This window comes from Macrobrachium rosenbergii, chromosome 4 (genome assembly GCF_040412425.1).
Source record: "Macrobrachium rosenbergii isolate ZJJX-2024 chromosome 4, ASM4041242v1, whole genome shotgun sequence".
NCBI lineage: Eukaryota > Metazoa > Arthropoda > Malacostraca > Decapoda > Palaemonidae > Macrobrachium > Macrobrachium rosenbergii.
The window spans coordinates 51,363,289-51,388,711 of NC_089744.1; the positions used below are offsets into that span (position 1 = coordinate 51,363,289).

Sequence of the window (25,423 nt, forward strand, 5' to 3'; positions counted from 1 at the left end):
AAAGTTTTTTTCAAAAAATCACAGCACGCTTAGTTTTTGAGATTAAGAGTTCATTTTTGGCTCATTTTTTTTTTGTCATTGCCTGAAGTTTAGTATGCAACCATCATATATAAATATTGAAATATGTGACAGCGCAAAAAAAAATTTTTATCTATAATTTTATACAAATCGCGCTGTGAGCAAAACGGTTAAAGCTAACGGATTATTTTTTTTTCTTTGTTTTGTACACTAAATTGCGATGATTTTGGTATATAACAAATTGTAAAACGATCAAAGCAACACAGAGAAAATATTATAACAATATGATGCATGAATCCGTAAGGCGCGGACGTAAAAAAATGTTTTTTTCAAAAATTTACCATAAATCGAAATATTGTGCTAGAGACTTCCCGTTTGTTGCAAAATGAAGCTAATTGATTGAATATTATTAGACTGTAAGTGTTTTAGCTTACAATTGCAGTTTTCGACCATTTCGGTCGAGTTAAAGTTGACCGAAAGTCAAATTTTTTCTATTTATCGTAATTTATATGAAAATATTTCAAAACTAATAAAAGCTAAAACCATGAGTTATTTTCTGTTGTATTCTACATGAAATTGCACACATTTTCATATATAAAAGTTTATGTAACGACTAATATAAAACGGTGCAAACATTACGACAACGTGACGAAAGAATTTCTGAGATGTTCGGCCGAGTTACTGTGCGGACGTAAGGAAAATGTTTTTTTAAATTCACCATAAATCGAAGTATTGTGCTAGAGACTTCCAATTTATTGCAAAATAAAGGTAAATGATTGAATATTACTAGAATGTAAGAGTTTTAGCTTACAATTGCGTTTTTTTACCATTTCGATCGAGTTAAAGTTGACCGAAGGTTGAAATTTTGGCAGTTATCGTGATTTATGTGAAAATATTTCAAAAATGATAAAAGCTACAACCATGAATTATTTTCTGTTGTATTCTACATGAAATTGCGCACATTTTCATATATAAAAGTTTATGTAACGACTAATGTAAAACGATGCAAATATTACGACAACGTGGCGAAAAGAATTTCTGAGATGTTCGCCGAGTTACTGCGCCATGAGCGTAAGGAAAAAAAGTTTTTTTTTTTTTTTCAGAAATTCACCATAAATCGAAATATTGTGCTAGAGACTTCCAGTTTGTTGCAGAATGAAGGTACATGATTGAATATTACTAGAATGTAAGAGTTTTAGCTTATAATTGCGTTTTTACCATTTTGGTCGAGTTAAAGTTGACTGAAGGTTGAAATTTTGGCAGTTATCGTGATTTATATGAAAATATTTCAAAACTGATAAAAGCTACAACCATGAGTTATTTTCTGTTGTATTCTACATGAAATTGCGCACATTTCCATATATAAAATTTATGTAACGACTAATATAAAATGGTGCAAACATTACGACAACGTGACGAAAGAATTTCTGGCGCGGACGTAAGGAAAAAGTTTTTTTTAAAAATTCATCATAAATCGAAATATTGTGCTAGAGACTTCCAATTTGTTGCAAAATGAAGGTAAATGATTTAATATTACTAGAATGTAAGATTTTTAGCTTAAAATTGCGTTTTTTGACCATTTCGGTCAAGTCAAAGTTGACCGAAGGTTGAAATTTTGGCAGTTATCGAGATTTACATGAAAATATTTCCAAACTGATAAAAGCTACAACCATGGGTTGTATTTTGTTGTATTTTACATGAAATTGCGCACATTTTCATATATAAAACTTTATGTAAAAACTAATATAAAACAGTGCAAAAATTACGGCAAAATGACGAAAGAATTTCTGAAATTTTCGGGCGAATTACCACGCGGACGTAAGGAAAAAATTTTTTTCAAAAATTCACCATAAATCAAAATATTGTGCTAGAGACTTCCAATTTGTTGCAAAATGAAGGTAAATGATTGAATATTACTGGAATGTAAGAGTTTTAGCTTACAATTGCGTTTTTCGACCATTTCGGTCGAGTCAAAGTTGACCGAAGGTTGAAATTTTTTGTAGTCGACGTACGGTACGTCCACTTGGGACCCAACAGACAATTTTAGTCGACGATGATTCGTCCAGTAGGCGTTTAAGGGTTAACATATACTGTACTAGAGGGACTATAATATTTTATTGCATCAGCTTAAGGAGAGATTATTAACAGCAGTAAGTTCAGGAAGAATTATCATGGATAACTGAGAGAATAGTACTGTATTTCTGCCCTGCTGAAGAATATGTCACAGTTTGTCTGATCCATGAGTGTATGAATACCTCACATGGCCCAGTTCCTGTATGCAGTTTGCAACTCTCAACATTAACAGTGAAACATGTTAAATCCCATTGCCAAAATTTCAGCCATCTTTGAAAGCAAGTAAGAAATCCCTTATAGAGTTTGTGTCAGAATCTTCAGAATTTTCAGTTTATCCTGTTACTAAGTTTTTAGAACCTGTGCTTTTTTAAGCATTGTATAATTGAAATGTTTAAGCTGAAACTATTAGTACAGTAAATAGAATTTTTATTTAATTGAAATTCATTAAACTTCTGAGTAGCAGCCTTATTAATACTCTAGCAAAAAGTAAGAACTAGATCTTTTATATTGATATAGATTTATGAATCCCTGGACAGTATTGTTTACTAGCACTATTAGCATGTTTTAAGTGTGCATTTTATTTCAAAATTATTCCATCTTTCAGGTTACTGTTACTAAAGATGATCTTCCAAGTTTTATCCGAGCTGCTAAATGGCTTGGCTTGAAAGGTTTGGATACAGTTGCCAATAATGAAGATTGCAAGTTTACTGGAAGGCACTTTCAACAAGATTTTCCAAGTGGAGAAAGTGAATGCGCTAAATACTTTGAAGCATGGAGAGAGCTTTTATCTCCACTTGTTAATTCCATGGGGGATCCTTCCTCACTAGATGAAATGACCACTGTTTTACATCAGTTAGTTGGAAGAAGAGAGAGTGAAAAAACAATTGAAAATCTGGTAGTGTCAAATGTTACATCTTTGAGCATGCATGAAGAGAGTGAGTCAAGGTTTTTAGGCAGCAGTGGCAATTTAGAGAGTGATTTTGCATATGAAACCAGGATTAAATGTGAGGTGTCAGACATTTCTATGGAGGAAGAAGAGATCCTTCTGTCAGGCCCTTCATATAGGCCATTGGATTTAGGAAATAGCATTTTGGATACTTATGATAGTTCAGATAGTGATAATGATTTTGAAGGATGGGAAAACAGTTTAGGAAATTTCCCAAACAAGTTAAAGGATTTGCAACTCCACATCAGTCAGAGTGAAATCCACGACAATGGAGATATCTTGACTTCTTCCTCATCCTCTGAACTTTCCCCAGATCATACTGCCAAGGTAATGTTACAGTGATAAATTCATATACATTCTCTTTAGATAGGATAAAAACAGTTCTTTATAAAAATGTATCCATTTTCCTTGAACATTCCCTGTTGCTGCTATTATTTCTTGTTTAGCAGCAGATTTTAGTTTATTATTATTATTAATTTTATTACAACTAAGGATGTCTCAAGTCATGGTAACAACAATTCATAATGCAGAGTGATTCCATACAATATTCAAATCTTTGTATTGGTTTTTCTTAGCCCATGGAAGGATATAACTCGCCCAGTGCTTTTCGAGACAGTAGGTTGTGAGAAGGGCCATTACATCCCCAAAGCAATAATTCTCTTAGTTGGTTTGTGCTCTAGCAGTTTTAACATTTTTATGTCCTTCATCGTTGGAGAGTAAGGGCTCGAAACTTTAAATTCAACCTGTCCAGTCAGGCAGGTGCTCAAAATTTTTACCTGCCCTGGCTCAAAAGCACTTCTTTGTTCATGGCATGCTGCAGTTGTTCCTACACAAATACAAACCCTCGGTCTTTACGCAAGGGAATAACTTTCAGCGATCTGGAAGTCCGGCTGTTAAACTTTTGCAAGGTGGTTATGGTAACAGTTACCGGTGGTAGAGGTGGCAGTACCACCCACCAAGTCAGTGTGCACTCAGTTCTACGGAATGTACTTTTGGCCGCCGTCTCGTCGAGACGTGTGTTCCTTTCTCTCTTCTGCCATTCGACTTTCTTTTCTGTGTTTGAATATTTTTTTGTTTATACTTTGCTAGTATTGATATATTGTAACATTTCAACATGTTTTTCTATGTCTCTATAATGATATATACACTTATTCTTGCTACAAAGTCTGCATAAGTTTTGGAGCCTTTCTCCTTATACAGTATATCATTTTACATTTTTGTGGTGCCTTTTTGTCTTTATGCAAACCCAACACCTATCCACTTGGTGTTTGTTTTGTGTATTCTGTTTTCTTGAACAGTCAGTGCTTTTTATTTTCAACTACATAATTTTTTGCAATGTTGTAATGTATTAGTCTTTTAGATGTTGTGTAGATGAAGAGGATCGAGACAAGATGGGTTTTTTGTGTTAAAAGGCGAGAGTTTCATATTCAGTTCGTACGAAGATACTTCTTGCTTAAGCATAGCAAGTTTTTCCCCCCTCTCCCTCAACACGGAGGTTGATGTCGCAAGATCTTTGACAGTGCATTGCTCCCAACTTTCTCTCCAGGACCAGTGGGAGTTCCTAGCTACAGTTCCTGTCTTGTGTCTTGCCCCATCTCTTTTTTTTGGGGGGGGGGATGAGTCGAAGGCTCGCTCCCTTCCCCTCTCTCAGTGTCGTTCTTCGCCTCCTGAGCAGTGGAGGTTTTTTACCAAGAGGAAACATCAGAGGAGGAAGAAAGCACCATCTTGGAAGGGGTTTTCTCCTCCTTCGATGGCTGCTTCTCAGCCACCTTCTGGTTCCTTTTGTGCATTCCTCCTCCAGTTGCTGCTTCTTCCTTGGAACTTTTTACCCCTTCCCATTCTTCCATAGCTTCAACTTTGGAAGTTTTGGGAGAGGGGTCAGGAGATATTTTTTCTCTGGGTAACCCCGCTCTCTCAGACTGGGGAAGTTCCCTCCCATGAGGAAAGAGGCAACGTCTTCTTGTTCTTTTCAGGTTCAAAGGCTCAAAAGTTGGCTGGCATCTGGGCTTCTCTAGGCCGTCCAGGAGTACCAACTTTCGGTGGCCTATTATCCCATTTCCCTTCCTCTCGCTTTATAGTGTCGTCCACCTCGACAGTTACCAGCCCTGGTGCTCTCCCCTTGGCTGTACCAGTATTGCCACTTCAGTTTTTGGTGTACAGTAAACCCCCTGTATTCGCGGGGGATGCTTACCACACCCCCCACGAATAGCTAGAACCCGCGAATACTTAGAACCCTTCTAAAAATGCTTAGAACTGCCTATTTTGATAGTCCAAACACAGAAAACCAAACTAAAAATGCCTACAGGTATTATCCTACTCACGATGGGGTTAGGTTCCAAAAAAACCCATCGCTTGTTGGAAAAAACGTATCTTGAATATAGCCTAGCCTACACTAGGGTATTCGGTACCACATATACATATATGGTAACCTACCCTACACTATAATACACGGTATAGTAATTAGTAATATCAGCTAATTCTGGAGATTCATGCGGAGTGACATATGATGATTCAGTACAAAGAGGAATTGAATAACAAACAAGAATTTGCTTAGTCTACACTATGGTATATCGTGTACATGTATGGTAGCGTAGCCTACATTATACTGCACTCTGTATTCACATATCGTATTATACAAACATCAACATAACGAATATGGATCTTTTAAAATGTTATGCCTTAATTCACTGTATCCAATAACATTGTATATATTTCTTATATTACTTTTGTACAGTCGACCCTCATTAAACCTGACCTCATTAACCTGGACATCGGATAAGACGGACACCGAAGAGGGTCAGCCGATTTAAAATACGTAATGTTCGACCACGATTTAAGACAGTTACTGTTCCTCTGCTTGTCGCATACTGTTTTCCTTTTTATTTACCAAAGGTAAATAAAAAAAAACTTTTCATTTATATTTTTATTTTATATATACTGTTTGTATTTATACTGTGCTGAACTTAATGCTTTTAACTTGTAACCAATTTAACTTGTGCACGGTACGTACCGTCATAAAGAAACAATATCGTCTGGAACAGTAGGAAGTATTGTATCCAATCACTGAGCATTAACAGCTTTACCTATCTGCTGCCCAACTGGTAGCTACAGTACAGTGCTTTGTATGTTTTTTTTAGGAAAGAAAAGACATGACAAAGGTAAACTTTACGAAGACAAAAGCCGAGTTACTGAACAATACTTGTGTTTGCATGGCAAATGACATGAAAGAGAGATAGAGCATTGCCAGTCCCTCTCTGCAGTGTAATTCTGTCTGTGTTTACGTGGCAAATGACATGAGAGAGGGAGAGAGAAAATTGCCAGTTCCCTCTATGCAGCATAATTCTATCCTCGAGAGATTAAAGAGAAGAATTTTGCTTTAAAGGTATGTCAACACAGCTTGAGTAAATATCTTCTGGAGCAAAAAAAAATATGTTTGTATTTTGTTGCCGAAGAATCTCTGAACCAACAATTTTGCACTCAAAGTAATAAGAAGGAATTCATTCTATTCTTCATGTAACCAGTAAAATACATACACTATTAAAAACTACGTTTTATATTCAAAACACGTGCACTTATGTCATCATCAGCTTCTCAGAGCAAATGTTCTTTCTCAGACAGAATACGGCTAAAACCTGATTGGCTGGATGGTTGCCATGGAAATCTGCTAGCCAATGACAGCCCTCTACTTCTGTTCTATCCACAGGTATAGACGTGTTGTGACGGCACTAAGTTTGGAAGTTGCCATGATCGTGATTATTTGACTGCTGATGGCAAAAATTACTCAATAATTTGCTTTATGTAATTATTGCCTTCATGAAAACACGAATTCAACAATAATTTTAACTTTATTATAGTGGTATGAAAAATCCCACAACATTCTATGGTGGTGATGTGTCATCACTTGTGGATCCTATTCCCAGACCGTCCTCAGATTTACGACTGCAAACTGGTGACGACGTCTGTATCAATAAAAAACAACCCTCTCCAAGATCGATATTATGGAATGTATTTTATAGCCTTACTTATTGTTAAAATTCACAAGCTGAATTATAATCATTTTCATCATGTATATTTTTGTGTTTTATGGAATGTTTTTGTGAAAAACAAGATGTGTAAGTGAACTTATGGTCTTAATTGCCCCACTATTTTACTACTGATGATCTTAATCATCTGTTTTATTTAATAATGTATTAACCCTTTAACGCCGACTGGACGTATTTTACGTCGACAAAAGTTGTCTGTCGGGTGCCGAGTGGATGTAAAATACGTTGACCACGAAAAGTTTTTTTAAATATTCGCGGAAAAATACTTATAGGCCTCGTTTGCGAAAAATTTTAAATCGCGCCTTGAGAGATGCTGGGAGTTCACGGATCACGCTGTTGTTTTGTTAACAAGCGTGACCCAGCTGCGCATGTGCGAATTTCTTTCTTATCCCAAAAGAAAGCATCAGCTTACTCTGCTGAAAGTCTCGGAAGTTCTTTAGTCACTTTGTTGTAATTTTTGCTCCGTTTTCTATTAGCCGTTACATAAAGTTTTATATATGAAAGTGTGCACAATTTCATGTAGAATACAACAAAAAATAACTCATGGATGTAGCTTTTATCAATTTTGACATATTTTCATATAAATCACGATAAGTGCCAAAATCTCAACCTTCGGTCCACTTTGACTCTACCAAAATGGTAAAAAAAAAATGCAATTGTATGCTAAAACTCTTACATTCTAGTAATATTCAATCATTTACCTTCATTTTGCAACAAATGAGAAGTCTCTAGCACAATATTTCGATTTATGGTGAATTTTTTAAAAACTTTTTCCTTACGTCCGCACGCGCTAACTGCTGAAAATCTCAGAAATTCTTTTGTCACTTTGTTGTAATTTTTACACTGTTTTCTATTAGCCGTTACATAAAGTTTTATATATGAAAATGTGTGCAATTTCATGTAGAATACAACAAAAAATAACTCATGATTGTAGCTTATAACAGTTTTGACATATTTTCATATAAATCACGATGTGCCAAAATTTCAACCTTCGGTCCACTTTGACTTGACCGAAATGGTCGAAAAATGCAATTGTAAGCTAAAACTCTTACATTCTAGTAATATTCAATCATTTACCTTCATTTTGCAACAAACGGGAAGTCTCTAGCACAATATTTCGATTTATGGTGAATTTTTGTAAAAAACTTTTTTCCTTACGTCTGCTCTAACTCTGCTGAAAATCTTGTAAGAGCCTGACGCCGTCTCTTCCAAACACGTGTGTGTTCGTGGTCCATCAGAATGGACAAGACAACAAGAACATCTCGTTTTCTTTCTCTAAAGGAACGCGATTTCAACCATACAATATTTCAGTCTGTTTCTCCCTAACCATTGTTGTCTTGATGTATGTACAATCACCACTACTTGCATTGCCATGCAAGCATGCTAATCATGTACTCATAATGTTCCAACGAATCTTCTGTATCAAACTGTGTGTACGTTTCTGTTTGTGAAGACGCCAAATGTCTCACCACTCTTATGGACGACGAACACACGAACACACACGTGTTTGGAAGAGACGGCGTCAGGCTCTTACAATCTCAGAAATTCTTGAGTCACTTTGTCATAATTTTTGCACAGTTTTCTATTAGCCGTTACATAAAGATTTATATATGAAAATGTGTGCAGTTTCATGCAGAATACAACAAAAAATAACTCATGGTTGTAGCTTTTATCAATTTTGACATATTTTCATACAAATCACTATAAGTGCCAAAATTTCAACCTTCAGTCAACTTTGACTCGACCGAAATGGTCGAAAAATGCAATTGTAAGCTAAAACTCCTACATTCTAGTAATATTCAATCATTTACCTTCGTTTTGCAACAAACGAGAAGTCTCTAGCACAATATTTCGATTTATGGTGAATTCTTGAAAAAAACTTTTTCCCTACGTCCATGCACGCTAACTCTGCTGAAAATCTCAGAAATTCTTTAGTCACTTTGTTGTAATTTTTGCACCATTTTATATTAGCCGTTACATAAAATTTTATATATGAAAATGTGTGCAATTACATGTAGAATACAACAAAAAATAACTCATGGTTGTAGCTTTTATCAATTTTGAAATATTTTCATATAAATCATGGTTAAATCATGGTAAGTGCCAAAATTTCAACCTTCGGTCCACTTTGACTCGACCGAAATGGTCGAAAAATGCAATTGTAAGCTAAAACTCTTACATTCGAGTAATATTCAATCATTTACCTTCATTTTGCAACAAACAAGAAGTCTGTAGCACAATATTTCGATTTATGGTGAATTTTTGAGAAAACCATTTTTTACGTCCGCATGTTACGAATTCATGCATCATTTTGTGATAGTATTTTCTGTGTTGCTTTGATCATTGTACAATTTGTTATATACCAAAATCATCGCAAAAATAAGTTGTTAGCTTTAACTGTTTTGCTCACAGTGTGATTTGTATACAATTATATATGAAATTTTTTTTCACGCTGTCATATACAGGCAGTCCCCGGTTTATGACGGGGGCTCCATTCTTATGCCGTGTCGTAAGCCGAAAATCGTCGTAAACCGAAAAATCGTCGAAAATCGTCAAAAATCCTAAGAAAACCTGACTGGTAATGCTCAGGGAGTAATGAAAATGATGTAAACTGCATTTTTATTGAGTTTTTCATCAAAAAACCTCCAAATTTTTATTATTCTGCTGTTTTGGAGCAATATTTCTTCCGTTGGATCGGCGTACGGCGCGTCGTAACCCTGGAACATGCTTCGTAAACGGGGAAATAATTTCTGATGAATATATCTGAAAAGCGTCGTAACCTCGGAACGTCGTAAACCAGGGACTGCCTGTATTCCAATATTTATATATAATAATGATTTTTTTTTCAGTCCTGATGGTTGCATACTAAACTTCAGGCAATGAGAAAAAAAGGAGCCAAAAATTAACTCTTAATCTTAAAAACTAAGTGTGCTGTGATTTTTTGAAAATAACTTTCTTTCTGCTTTGGCGCTAACTCTTAAACCCCGCCGGCATACGGCAAACACTTTTGTAAATAGAGGCTCGGCGTTTAAGGGTTAATATAGGTAATAATAAACAATAATGAATAAATAACTAAAATAAAAAAACATGAAAAAGGAAAAAATCTTACTCTTCATTTTGGAGACTCCACTTCATTTTACTTAATTATGCGTTTATGTCTCGGCCTACGCATCTACATATGCGGCTGAATTCTATAATTTTTATTATCTTTTATTCTTCATTTTTTATCTTTTACCATGAGCTTTAATTCAAACGTTTCTACATTGGCTTGTTATCCATACTCTCTATAAAAATAGTGAAATACAATATATTTCTGGGTCGACCTGTGTCAGCCAGTGAAATTGGTTCCAGTTAGCACATTTCTAGGTTTAAGACTGCTATATATACCAGAGAAAAAAGCTATGTAGGATGCTGGAGTTACTACCTCCAGTTCGAACATCTCATACAGATGTCGGTATATACCAGGGGTGAGCTATTACGCTTCCACAGGCCTTCGTCCAATAGACTTCTCAATTCTCAAAGTCCCAAATTGGATGAGCCGTTACAAACCTGTAACTCAGAATACTCACCCGACCGCCAAGTAGGCATCATCACGAGACTGACACGTCATTCCAATTTTAGCAGCGATCGTGTTTACACTGCGTTCTGTTCTGTGTGCGAACGTAATTTCTTTTTGGCAGCTCATCATGTCTTTCACTGAGGTTTTATCACCATCTAAGTTGAGTACTAATTCTGGTTGGATTGTTGAGGCAATTTAATTTGTTTTTACCTTACGATTTTTCATTTTAAGTGTTTTGCAGCGCTGCCCCATATGCAGCGTATGCTCCATGTTTGCCTCTTACATTTTGATCTTCAATCTCAACATTTTTTATATTATTTTGTTTGTTTTTCTCCTTGTTTTTGTTGTCTCCATATAATTTGAAGTCTGTGTGGAGAAAATGTATTTTACTTTGCATCTTGTGCTGGTTGGGGATGAGATTGTGTTTTTGCCTATCCATTATCATTTAGGCCGTGGGTCTCCCATTTTCTGACAATAGAATTTGGGTCCCTGTTATCAGTTCTCTCCCCCTCCAGTCTTTAATCTGTTCTCCTTGGTGTGAAGTATTTATTTATGATGTTAGCTGTTTTCTACAAGGCAGGATGACTTTTATATTTTTAGATTAGTTTCGCATTCATTTTGGCATTCTGGCGGCCATCTTGGGATTCACACGATATCCTTATGCCCGATGCTTCGGCCTGTTTTGGCCTGTCTTTTCGCCAATTCGTTTATGCTTTTATATATGTGTTTTATATGTTGTCCTTTTTCGAATGTTTTTATTGAATTGTTATCTTAGTTATAGTTTTTAGCCTTAGGCTAGACGTGCTGTTCTCTTACACGGTGTTAGGCTACCTTTATCTCCCGTTCAGCCATTAGGCTGGGGAGGTTTGGTTTGCCTTGTTTACGAGTGCCTGTAGCGTGAGGAATCCTCACTTTCCTCCCTCCCTGCTTGTTCTAGTCTTATGTGGCTGGCTGAGCTAGGACCTTGGTCCTTCTCGCCCCATTACAGTGGTGTACCCCACTGGCCCCCTGTCTAGTCCAGAGCTTGGGTGTTGGAGTGTAGGCTACGGTCTCTTTCTCTCTTGTGTATGCAGTTCAGTTTTCGTCATATGATTAGTGACGTCACCTGTGTGTTTCCCCCTGTATGGGGGGGGGGGGTAGCCGCTCATCGTTGTTCGGTTTCCCCCCTCCCCTGGGTGGTATAGTCAGCGTCTGGAGAGTGCTGCCCACTCGACCAGTCGTTGTTCCGCCAGGTTTCTATCACTACCCCCTCTCTTTTTCATCCGGGTGGTGCTTCGTAGACTTGCTTCCAATGTCTATCCGGTTGGCAGCTTGTGTGTCGAACATTGTCCCGCGTATACATGATAACATTCGGGGTTTTTATTATTTTCATCTCCGCCGGTCTAGTCCTGTTTTTCGTTGTTCTATCACTACGGTGATTTTAACCGCGTTTGTTGGAGAGGTATTTTCTTTTTCCCTCCACCATGGGGACTCCGTTCCCATAATGTATGTACAACGAATTCAGTGACTGGCGGCGGAGCATTACATACCCCTACGGCAGAATATTATAACGTTTCCGCTTATTTATGATTTTAAAAACATTCGTCCCTTTTTTGCCTTGTATTAATTTTACGTTATTAACAATCCCTCTCGCCGCCGGTCTTATTCCGGCGGCGCCGACTCCTATGGTACTCATTTACCATCTTCCTACTTACAGATGGTACGTTGTGAAGACCCTGGGTGCTCAGCCATTCTCCATCAATCGTTCGGTCACGAAGTGTGCCGCTCCCACGCTGGCTGTGCGGTTCATGTTGGAGATGGAATCGTTTGGCACCCAGAAGGGTGTGAGATTTGTTACGCCCTTTACGGACTGGCGTCCGATGAATCGGTAAGTGTCGAGAGTCGACTAAATTGTAGTCTCTTTCGATTATATTACCTCTTATAGCTCTTCCTTTCAGGAGGGATTTTTTATTTACTCCGCCTTCTCTTCCAGGCTAAACCTGTAATCCGCTCCGCTGCACTGTCGTCTTTGAAGTCCTGGGTCGGCGGATTCAGGAGGAATGTGGCAGCCGGTAAACTGTACATCCTTTCAGAGGAGATTTGTAATCTCCTTTACCCTGGTGCCCGGATTTCCGCCGCCTTACCAAAGGACTTAGCTGCGCCGATCATCGAAAAGATTCGGCTGGATACTCAATCCTCCCAAGATGACACCCTGTGCGGAGAAGTAGCGGAAGAGGTGGCGGCTATTAACCCTTTAAAGCCGAAGCCCTATTTACAAAAACGTCTCCCGTATGCCGGCGGCGTTCGGTGAGTTAGCGCTGCGGAAAAAAGTTTTTCAAAAAATCACAGCACGCTTAGTTTTTAAGATTAAGAGTTCATTTTTGGCTCATTTTTTTTTGTCATTGCCTGAAGTTTAGTATGCAACCATCAGAAATGAAAAAAAATATCATTATCAAATATAAATATTGGAATATATGACAGCGAAAAAAAAAACGTATATAATTGTATACAAATCGCGCTGTAAGCAAAACGGTTAAAGCTAATGAGTTAATTTTTTTTTAGTTGTATTATACACTAAATTGCGATGATTTTGGTATATAACAAATTTTAAAACGATCAAAGCAACATAGAGAAAATATTATCACAAAATGATGCATGAATTCGTAACGTGCGGACGTAAAAAAATGTTTTTTAAAAAATTCACCATAAATCGAAATATTGTGCTAGAGACTTCCCGTTTGTTGAAAAATGAAGCTAATTGATTGAATATTACTAGACTGTAAGTGTTTTAGCTTACAATTGCAGTTTTCGACCATTGCGGTCGAGTTAAAGTTGACCGAAAGTCAAATTTTTTCTATTTATCGTGATTTATATGGAAATATTTCAAAACCGATAAAAACTAAAACCATGAGTTATTTTTTGTTGTATTGTACATGAAATTGCACACATTTTCATATATAAAACTTTATGTAACGACTAATATAAAACGGTGCAAATATTACGAGAACGAGACGAAAGAATTTCGAGATGTTTGGCGAGTTTACACGCAAGAGACGTAAGGAAAATGTTTTTAAAAAATTCACCATAAATCGAAATATTGCGCTAGAGACTTCCAATTTATTGCAAAATAAAGTTAAACGATTGAATATTACTAGAATGTAAGAGTTTTAGCTTACAATTGCATTTTTACCATTTTGGTAGAGTTAAAGTTGACCGAAGGTTGAAATTTTGGCAGTTATCGTGATATATGTGAAAATATTTCAAAACTGATAAAAGCTACAACCATGAGCTATTTTCTGTTGTATTCTACATGAAATTGCGCACATTTTCATATATAAAAGTTTATGTAATGACTAATGTAAAACAATGCAAACATTACGACAACATGACGAAAGAATTTCTGAGATTCGGCCGAGTTACCGCGCGCAGATGTAAGGAAAAATGTTTTTTTCAGAAATTCACCATAAATCGAAATATTGTGCTAGAGACTTCCAGTTTGTTGCAAAATGAAGGGACATGATTGAAATTACTAGAATGTAAGAGTTTTAGCTTATAATTGCGTTTTTTTACCATTTCGGTCGAGTTAAAGTTGATCGAAGGTTGAAATTTGGCAGTTATCGTGATTTATGTGAAAATATTTCAAAACTGATAAAAGCTACAACCATGAGCTATTTTCTTTTGTATTCTACATGAAATTGCGCACATTTTCATATATAAAAGTTTATGTAACGACTAATGTAAAACAATGCAAACATTACGACAACATGACGAAAGAATTTCTGAGATGTTCGGCCGAGTTACCGCGCGCAGACGTAAGGAAAAAATGTTTTTTTTTCAGAAATTCACCATAAATCGAAATATTGTGCTAGAGACTTCCAGTTTGTTGCAAAATGAAGGTACATGATTGAATATTACTAGAATGTAAGAGTTTTAGCTTATAATTGCATTTTTTTACCATTTCGGTCGAGTTAAAGTTGACCGAATCTTGAAATTTTGGCAGTTATCGTGATTTATATGAAAATATTTCAAAACTGATAAAAGCTACAACCATGAGTTATTTTCTGTTGTATTCTACATGAAATTGCGCACATTTCCATATATAAAACTTTATGTAACGACTAATATAAAACAGTGCAAACATTACGACAACGTGTGATTTAAAGAATTTCTGGCACGGACGTAAGGAAAAAGTTTTTTCAGAAATTCACCATAAATCGAAATATTGTGCTAGAGACTTCCAATTGGTTGCAAAATGAAGGTAAATGATTGAATATTACTAGATCGTAAGAGTTTTAGCTTAAAATTGCGGTTTTTGACCATTTCGGTCGAGTCAGAGTTGACCGAAGGTTGAAATTTTGGCAGTTATCGTGGTTTATATGAAAATATTTCCAAACTGATAAAAGCTACAACCATGGATTGTATTTTGCTGTATTGTACATGAAATTGCGCACATTTTCATATATAAAACTTTATGTAACGGCTAATATAAAACAGTGCAAAAATTATGACAAAATGACGAAAGAATTTCTGAAATTTTCAGCTGAGTTACTGCCCGTGCGTAAGAAAAAAGTTTTTTTCAAAAATTTACCATAAATCGAAATATTGTGCTAGAGACTTCCAATTTGTTGCAAAATGAAGGTACATGGTTGAATATTACTAGAATGTAAGAGTTTTAGCTTACAATTGCGTTTTTTGACCATTTCGGTCGAGTCAAATTTTACTGAAGGTTGAAATTTTTTGTAGTCGACGTACGGTACGTCCACTCGGCACCCAACAGATGATTTTAGTCGACGTATGATACGTCCAATAGGCGTTTAAGTGTTAATTTACATTCAGAACCCATGATTGTCGAAGTTGACGTCCATCAGGTTGAAGGTAGGGTGGTAAGTGAGACAGGCGGGGTTGGTTTGTGTGTTCCATCTCTTAATTCACCTTCTTCTTCGTCCTCTTCTTTCCAGGGTTTCCCGAATCCAGCCAACCTTGGGGACAGATCTCAATCTGTCAGGCCCAAGGTTAAAACACAGAAAAAGAAAGATTCTTCAAAACCTTCTAAATCTCAAAGGCTTCCCTCTCTGTCATCTCCGGTTCCCAAACCGGTATCACCAATAATTAAGGCTGCTCCCCCTCATAAGGGGTCGAGATCCAGAATTCCAAAGGCTAAGTCTTTGCCTGACTTTGATTCTGAGGCCTTCATAAATCGCTTGTTGGAGAAAATCGACTCTAAAGTTGACGCTAAGCTTGGTGATATTGCTTCAAGCCTGAAGTCTTCCGAAAAGTCTATGCAATCTTTGACGGAGAAAGTGGAAGCCCAAGAAAGTCGGATTTCCGGGTTCATCCAGTCCGGAGCAACGCCCCAGTCCCATGTTGTCCCGGATGCCTCCAGACTACCTCCCTTCGATAAAGGGAACCCACGGCGTCTGGCTTTACATGCTCCCTTACATAATGACACCTTGACCATCGAAGGGTTAGGCACCCGTCGCTTGGAGGAACTGGAATTCTTCCTGCCCGACTTAGTTCCCCCCTACCCAGGTTTTGCCAGGCTAACGGAAGAAGCCTGGGTTAGGTCTGACAAGGTCCCTAAGGAGACAGTTATCTTCCCAAAGGACCAGGCTCAATCTACTCTGTTGCTCGCTCTCACTAGTTGGGAGTGCAAAAACACTAAGCGCACTCCTTTTAAAGGGTCTTTCACGATGTTCTCTACTGGCGATCCCATTCCGACTCCTTGCACCACTAAAATTGCGGAGTTGACTCTCCAAGCGGGTTTGGATGGCAAGCCTATGCCTCAGCTCCGGGAAACGGAATCCACCTCTCTCCTTTTTCCCGGAGACTCAGAGTGTTGGTTGGGAGCTCCGGCGACTTTTACACTAGGGAAGCTTGATCCTGAGTGTGCCTCCGCCTTGTTCAGTGAGCATCTTCCTCGAATCCCGGAGCCTTTGCTCAAAACAGAATTTGAAACCAGGTGCAGGTTAGGTCGTTCCCTGCACGCAGTCACTATGTCTGAAGTAACAGCTCTAGCCTATCATGATGAGCCCTTGTTTCAGGTGGTTACGAAGTCCTTTCTAGCTTCCTTCCAGTCAGATCTTTACGACTTTGTTGTAGCCAGACAAAATTGCAGAAAACACATCTTTTCGGAGACCACTATGAGACATGAACCTAATAGGCTAATAAAAAGTTCTGTCTGGGGACCTAATCTCTTTCCGGAGGATGAGGTCAATGCAGTTATGGCTGAAGCTACTAGAGCCAACCAAGGTCTTCGTTCTCGTTGGGGCCTTCCTTTTAAGAGGAAATTTTCCGAGACCTCCGGCCCTCAACCTAAAGGGAAGAGGTTTAGGAGGTTCCAGGGCTTTAAGAGACCTCAAGCCCCAACTGTGCTTCAGGCTGTCCCGGTTTCTCAGGTCGGGCAGCCCTCCACATCTAAGGCGCAACCCCAACAGCAGTTCGTTTTGGTGCAGCCGAGTCAACATGCTTCCGCTACACCAACTTTCGTGACGTCCCCAGTTTTCAATGCTTCTTTTGAAAGCTCGGGGACATTTCGAGGCTATAACAGATTTGCAAGAGGAAGCAGAGGTAGAGCACCATCCAGGCCCCTCTCACGAGGAAGGGGAGGCCGCGGGACCAAAGGTAGCAGACCTTCTCCTAATCAATGAGACACCCCAGGTAAGAGGGAGATTGTACTTCTTCAGGGACCGTTGGGCCTTCAGCCCATGGGCCCACAGCATAGTCTCGAAAGGACTGGGTTGGAGCTGGTGCAAGGGACCACCCCCACCAATCAGGTTCCTTCAACACCCTTCCCAGGACTTACAGGACTTTGCAGAAGAATGCAATAAGGAAAGTCAGACACTTGAAATTTCAAGGCCGTCTGTTCAGTGTTCTGAAGAAAGACTCAGACAAGCGGAGAGTAATTCTGGACCTGTCCCGCCTCAATTCATTCATTCAATGCGACAAGTTCCGCATGCTTACAATCTCACAGGTACGGACCCTACTTCCTCGTGGGGCCGTCACCACCTCTATAGATCTTACAGACGCTTATTATCACGTCCCTATTGCGAGAAACTTCTCCCCTTACCTGGGATTCAGACTAGGAAAACAAGCCTACTCCTTCAGGGTCATGCCATTCGGGCTCAACATCGCATCCCGAATTTTTACCAAACTGGCAGAGACAGTCGTTCAAGAGCTGCGGTCCCAAGGGATCATGTTGGCTGAGTATCTGGACGATTGGATCATTTGGGCACCCAGTCCCAAAGAGTGTCAAAGAGCAACCAATATAGTTATCAATTTTTTTGGAATACCTCAGTTTCCAAATAAACAGGAAGAAATCACACTTAGTCCCAGCAGCTCAATTCCAGTGGCTAGGGATTCATTGGGACCTCAGCACTCACAAACTGTCTTTGCCACCAGCCAAGAGAAAAGAAATAGCCAAAGCTACCAGACAGTTCCTCAGAAACAAGCATGCCTCCCGGCATACTCAGGAGAGGATACTTGGATCTCTTCAGTTTGCTTCGGTGACAGACTTGCTGCTGAAAACCAAACTGAAAGACATAAACAGGGTTTGGCGGAAACGAGCCAACAGGCAAAGCAGAGACAAACTTTCTCTGATCCCCCAGATCTTGAGGAAAAGACTTCGCCCTTGGTCGACAATCAAGAGCGTGTCAAGATCAGTGCCTCTCCAATTTCCCCCTCCATCTCTCGTGGTACATACAGACGCTTCCCTGAGCGGTTGGGGGGGATACTCCCAACACGGAAAAGTCCAAGGAACGTGGTCGACAGTGTTCCGCCAGTTCCACATAAACATTCTAGAAGCCACAGCGGTGTTCCTAACGCTAAAGAAACTTCGCCCCGCCAGACAGATTCACATCAGGTTGGTACTAGACAATGCAGTTATAGTACACTGCCTGAACAGAGGAGGCTCCAAGTCAGGTCATATCAATCAAGTGATGATCACAATTTTCTCCCTAGCAAGGAAGCATTGTTGGCATCTGTCAGCCACCCATATGGCAGGTGTCCGGAATGTCATTGCAGACTCACTTTCCAGGACAACCCCTCTGGAGTCGGAGTGGTCTCTAGACAAGAAGTCGTTCGCTTGGATTTGTCTTCAGGTACCGGGTCTCCAGGTAGACCTGTTTGCCACAGAGAGCAACCACAAGCTTCCCTGTTACGTTGCTCCCAATCTGGATCCTCTGGCTTATGCCACAGATGCAATGACAATCGATTGGAACAGGTGGCAAAGGGTCTATCTGTTTCCCCAGGTAAATTTGCTGATGAAAGTTTTGCACAAACTGAGATCATTCAAGAGGCCGAGTAGCACTGGTGGCACCCAACTGGCCCAAAAGCAGTTGGGTTCCCTTACTTCTAGAGTTGAAGCTCACTCCCAGACCTATCCCCAACCCACAGTTAACACAAATAGTACAAACTCAGATTGTGTCAGCTTCCTCAAGAATTCTCAGTGCCCTAACTTAATGGATTTCATGAAATACGCAGCGCTTAAAGACGCCAAAATTGACCCTCTTAATATATTATTTATTGAGTCGGATAAAAGAGAATCTACCCTCAGGCAGTATGACTCGGCAGTTAAGAAATTAGCCTTGTTTCTGAGAGAATCAAATGCTCATGAGATGACCACGAACCTAGCAATCTCTTTCTTTAGGTCATTATTCGAGAAGGGTCTGGCTTCTAGTACCGTTACTACAACTAAATGTGCTTTAAAAAGAATATTCTTACATGGCTTTAATATTAATCTTTCAGACTCATATTTTTCATCTATTCCTAGAGCATGTGCGCGCCTTAGACCAGCAACCCGTCCACACACACTCTCCTGGTACTTAAATGATGTTCTTAGGTTGGCATCAGACACTGATAATCTTTCATGTTCATATCCGAGTCTGCTAAGGAAAACTCTGTTCTTAGTAAGTCTAGCCTCAGGGGCTAGAATTTCTGAACTGTCTGCTCTTTCTAGAGAATCTAATCATGTTGATTTCCTCCCGTCAGGTGAAGTTCTGTTATCCCCAGATCCTAGTTTTTTAGCAAAGAACGAAGACCCGCAGAATAGGTGGTCTCCTTGGAAGATTGTCCCTCTTCCACAAGATTTATCTCTTTCCCAGTCAATACTTTAAGGGCTTACTTAGATAGGACCTCTAATAGAACTTCGGGTCCCCTTTTTGTTAGGGAAAGGGAGGGCAATATCTCACTCAAAGCCATCAGACAGCAAATTCTTTATTTCATTAAGCAAGCAAATCCACAATCAGTACCTAAGGTCCATGATGTTGTATGCGGTGGCCACTTCCACTAACTTTTTCATTATATGAATTTTGATGAACTTAAGAAATATACGGGTTGAAATCACCAAAAGTATTTAAACGCCACTATCTTAAGTCTTTAGAGGCCCTTAAATTTTCCACAGTTGCAGTGGGTGGTGTGGTCCCCTGGTCCAACTCAAGTTTAGTTTATATGAATTTAATCCCTGACCCCTGTCTCACCTGCTTGCCCCATGTCTTCCATTGGGTCAGTTCTGCCCTTAGCCTAGCCCATTTATTTCCACAATGCCTCATTGTCATTTATTTTGTTAGCCTTAAGTATACTAGTTGGATTAATACCTAGTATTCAAAATTTTTATCTGAGTACCTCAAAATTTTACTATGTATTTATAAAATTTTTTACCTGTGTGCCTCTGAATCCTATTTTTGTGATAATGTTTGAATTGTCTGTATTAAAACACAGTGAAGTTTTCTTTAAATGTTTTATTTTAACTCCGTTTGTGTACTCTCTGAGGCGGGCCACCAAGCTCTCATATAGTTAATTCTTTGTTACTATTTCACTGGCTGACACAGGTCGACCCAGAAAATGGATTTTGACAAAGGAAAAATCTACTTCTGGGGGAAGACATGTGTCACCCAGTGACCCACCCCTCGTTTTTTCCCCCCTGGGTGAAATACTCAGCTTGGTAGGGGCTAAATTTGGAATGACGTGTCAGTCTCGTGATGACGCCTACTTGGCGGTCGGGTGAGTATTCAGTTACAAGTTTGTAACAGCTCATCCAATTTGGGACTTTGAGAATTGAGAAGTCTATTGTACGAAGGCCTGTGGAAGCGTAATAGCTCACCCCCGGTATATACCGACATCTGTATGAGATGTTCGAACTGGAGGTAGTAACTCCAGCATCCTACATAGCTTTTTTCTCTGGTATATATAGCAGTCTTAAACCTAGAAATGTGCTAATTGGAACCAATTTCACTGGGTGACGCAGGTCTTCCCCCAGAAATAGATTTTTCCTTTGTCAAAATCCCTTTTATAGGTATTTATAGGTATATATATAAGATATCGCCGGTTAAACCAGACTATCGGCTAAGATGGGCACCCTGGCCCCCCTAGTAGTCTGTCTAAACAAGGGTCGACTGTATTATAAATTGCAATCTTAGCGATCAATGTTTTGGTTTGGAAATCATTTTATTTTGCCGTTTAATTCAGTTCAGAGCGCTTTCCTTGCTTCTAGTTAGCGTAAATGAATCTCTAGATACTTTATTCATATGGGTCAGGGTTATTTTTCATTATACTGTTCGAAGTGTTTTTAAGTCGAAATATAACTTAAATACATCTTGTTGTGAAATTAATTTAGCTATTTTTTTCATTATAGATGCCGTTGGCTGTTTGGGGGAGTTTGTTTTGTGTAAAAAAAAATCAAGACTCTATTTGCCATTTTTGCTTGATTTCATCAAAATAAGAGCTTTATGTATTTATCGTTTATCAGCATGAAAATAGCAGTAATGTGTTCTTTCATGCCCAGTAGTTTTGATTAAAGTACTTTCCAATTTTAAACATCTGACTTACCTGGTAGTTTTATATATATAGCTTAAGTCCCTGACGCGTGGCAGAATTTCAAAACTCGCGGCAATCGCCGATGGGTAGTCAGGTGTACCACTAGTGCGCCCTCTACCCAGGTATCTTGAACCATTCCAACTGTTCCTCAGATCTTCCATGCCCCTAGTCTCTAGAGGGGAGGAGGGTGGGAATTTATTCATATATAACTACCAGGTAAGTATGTTCAAAAATTTATTTTATTATGAAAATATCATTTTTAAACATCTGACTTACCTGGTAGTTATATACGAGTATATAGCTGATTGACACCCTTGGTGGAGGGTCAGAGACAGCCAACATCTTTGGAATTTTGCTTAATGGTTAATAAACCAACTTAAGGTTAAACCAGCTAAGAACCTTAAGTTGGTTTATTAACCCTAACAAAATTCCAAAGATGTTGGCTGTCTCTGACCCTCCACCAAAGGTGTCAATCAGCTATATACGAGTATATAACTACCAGGTAAGTCAGATGTTTAAAAATGATATTTTTAATAAAAAATAAATTTTTGAACATACTACCTGGTAGTTATATATGATTAAATTCCCACCCTCCTCCCCTCTAGAGATTAGGGGCATGGAAGATCTGAGGAACAGTTGAATGGTTCAGGTACCTGGCAGAGGGCGCACTAGTGGTACACCTGACTACCCATCGGCGATTGCCGCGAGTTTTGAAATTCTGCCGCGTGTCAGGGACTTAAGCTATATATATAACTACCAGGTAAGTATGTTCAAAAATTTATTTTATTATGAAAATATCATTTTTAATTACGGTCGAGTTTCATCCATGTTGCCAATGCACGATAATTTATAGCAGCTTGAACATTGTTTTCTCAGCTTCAGCTACAACTTGCAGCGTAAATTTAGCAGTATATTTCCTTGCTGATCTTTTATCCATAGCGAATAAGGGTATAATGTAAAAATATGTCAGTCCTATCCTACTTAACTTCATTTGTACTATAACCTACGGTAATTATGTATTACCATATGATGGTTGAAATACAAGCAAAAGGGCTGTTGTTCTCCGATTCGGTGATAAACAAAACAACAGTTTCTCGGTCGGTTGTTTATGGCTGTACACATTCACCCAAGAGTATAACATTACTAACAATACTTTTATCATTCTTTGTTACTTTTTTAACCAGAAGATGGGATAAAGAGTTGGAGGAAAAGAAACTGGTCTATTGTAATTCAGTCTCTCTTGCTGCCCAATTGTACGCTGCTGCCTGCGCCCGCGCGAAATTTAAAAATATTTTATAAATATTGTCGTATTGGTATTAATTACTTACCCCATTGCAAAATCGAATTATCGTAAGGTGAACTATCGTAACTCAAGCACTATCTGAGTATTTTAATAGTTTTATCACAAAAAGTGCATTTAGTCATGAAAATGAGTGAAAATATAGTAATTAGTGAATATTTCTTTGTGAAAAATACCGAGAACTGGCGGATTTTCAGCGAATAATGCGTATATATGTTCCATAGAGAAATCCGCAAATAGGTGAGCCCGCAAATCAAGAGACTCTGAATACGGGGACGTTTACTGTACCCTGACCAGTGTTTTGAGTTGGCAGCTGCAGCGGCTAACCCATTCTCCTCTTCGTAGTCCCATGGTTCCAGATCTGTCAACAGTGTATACCTCTCACAGCTTTGGAACCCCCTTCGGTAGTCTCACTTCTACCCATGCTCCGTCAGCAGTGCATCCCTCTCAGAGCTTTGGAACCCCTTCCGTGGTGGTGGCTTTTTCTCCCGCTTCTTCGACAGCATATCCCTTGCAGAGCTTTGGAGCCCCTTCCATAATGGTGACTTGTGGCACTTCGTCTTCTGATGCTCTCATGAAAGCAGTGGTTGACACAGTCGACATTGTTTTTCGAGAGAGATTCACCCGTGTTGTGAAGAAGAAGCGTCGCAGGTCTCCATCTTCTTCTCCATCATCTTTCTTTTGTTCTTCTCTGTCTTTGTCCGACCTTGGCCGTGGTATTCCTGCTCCAGCTCGTGCCCGTCTCGCTGATGAGGGGGTGTCACTTCCAGCCGGTTCTATTACATCAGTATTTCACTCCAAGCAGAGATCAGGCAGAAGCAGTGAGAACATGTCTCAGTTTTTTCCACTTTTTCCATGACTGAAGCAGGAAGAACATGTCTAGGCATACTTTCTTTACGGGGTGAGTCGAGTAAATGACAATGTACATGCAAAACGCTGTTATATATAGACGAAGATGAAAGATCAAGCGAATTTTATGGCTTTATAATGACATGAGTTAAATCCTAATCATCCAAGCTGGAATTTCAATCCTTTAAAGACGTGACCCCAATACAAGATTAAAATCTTTCAGTAAGATCAACTTGGCTAATAGGGAGTTTGGAGACAGTCTTATCCTGGGACAGGTATTCCAATGAAAAGATTATAAGAGGCTATCTCTTATCAAATCTGTACATCTGTGTACTTGTAAAGGTCAACCATACCTTTCCTTTGTGTTTCTTTGATAGGCTGTGTTGTTTTAGATGTTAAAGATATATATATATATATATATATATATATATATATATATATATATATATATATATATATATATATATATATATATATATATATATATATATATATATATATATATATATATATATATATATATATATATATATATATATATATATATATATATATATATATATATATATATATATATATATATATATATATATATATATATATATATATATATATATATATATATATATATATATATATATATATATATATATATAATACATAATATATATATATATACACACACATGTATATACAGGCAGTCTTCGGTTATCGGCGGAGGTTCCATTCTGGGGGTGTGATGATCAAAAATCGCTTTTTGGTACTTTTTCGGCGATTTTCTGGCTTATCGGTGCCAAAAAGTGCCGAGTTTCGGTTATCGGCGCCTCTGTTAGGTATGTATTGGCGCCAATAAGCCGAAATCGGGGATTTTTGCCGCTGAAAATTGCCGATTTTCGTCACTAGACAAGTGCCATATAAACGGATCGCCATTAACTGAGCCCACCGTTAACTGGGGACTGCCTATATATATATATATATATATATATATATATATATATATATATATATATATATATATATATAAACACACACACACACTTGCAAAGGTTACTCGATGTTGCATTTAGAAGAAATGAAAACAAAGAAAGACTCAATTGGAATCAGTCGTCCCATCACTCAGGAGATAAAATCAGACCTCCAGTGGTGGCTGTCCGAAGGAAGACTTTTGCAGGGAGGATCTCTTTTACCCTCCAAGCTCGTGCTGGTAAGGTTTAAAATTACTTTCATGATGTACCATTCAGAAAGCTGTATGAGAGAGTGAGATTAATTGTTGGGTACAGTCATTTAAATTTTTCCTTAATCTGTACAGTATTGTAGGGTAAATTATTGTGGATGAAACTTACCTACTGTTAAAGTTAGCCTACATCTTGCTGACAGGTGCAATCAAAGCAAAAGAAGAATGCTTGGCTGACCCAGATGGACTGTTCATAATCATCTGTTTCCCACCAGGTTACATTGGAAAGATTACGTGATAGTCAGAATTCTTCCTGCCACCATATCAATTAGTACATGGTGTGCATTCTTATGTTTTTAGGCTGTTTTCTCCCATACCACAAGCATGGTTCTGTAGGAATGAGTTTTGTGTAAACTGTAAGTATTCAGTTGAGCATGATAGTCATATGGTGGGTGTTGCTTGTAGGGGGCATGAATATGATTTTTCTTCTTATGAGGATTCCAAGGAGGGATGTGATGGTAAATCAACAGTTTTATTATATATCAGAAGTGAGGCCAATAGACTTTGTAGGCAATTAGTCAGGGCTGATTATAAGTTTATTCCATGTATTCTTGCCTGTCTTCTTACTTCTAGTGTTGCCCCTTCTCCCTCTACGCCTGATGGCTCCCTCATT

General features: G+C 38.5%; 1 protein-coding gene across 4 annotated transcripts in view; it reads left to right on the forward strand.

The window, feature by feature from the left end:
- The window catches only part of LOC136834414 (zinc finger and BTB domain-containing protein 41-like), a 96,792-nt gene that overhangs the window by 65,900 nt on the left and 5,469 nt on the right, over window positions 1-25,423 (forward strand). For all 4 annotated transcript variants that reach the window (XM_067097006.1, XM_067096988.1, XM_067096997.1 and 1 more), the window contains exon 4: window positions 2,696-3,364. In XM_067097006.1, coding sequence (XP_066953107.1) covers window positions 2,696-3,364 — 669 coding nt within the window. The remainder of the gene's footprint in view (window positions 1-2,695; window positions 3,365-25,423) is intronic.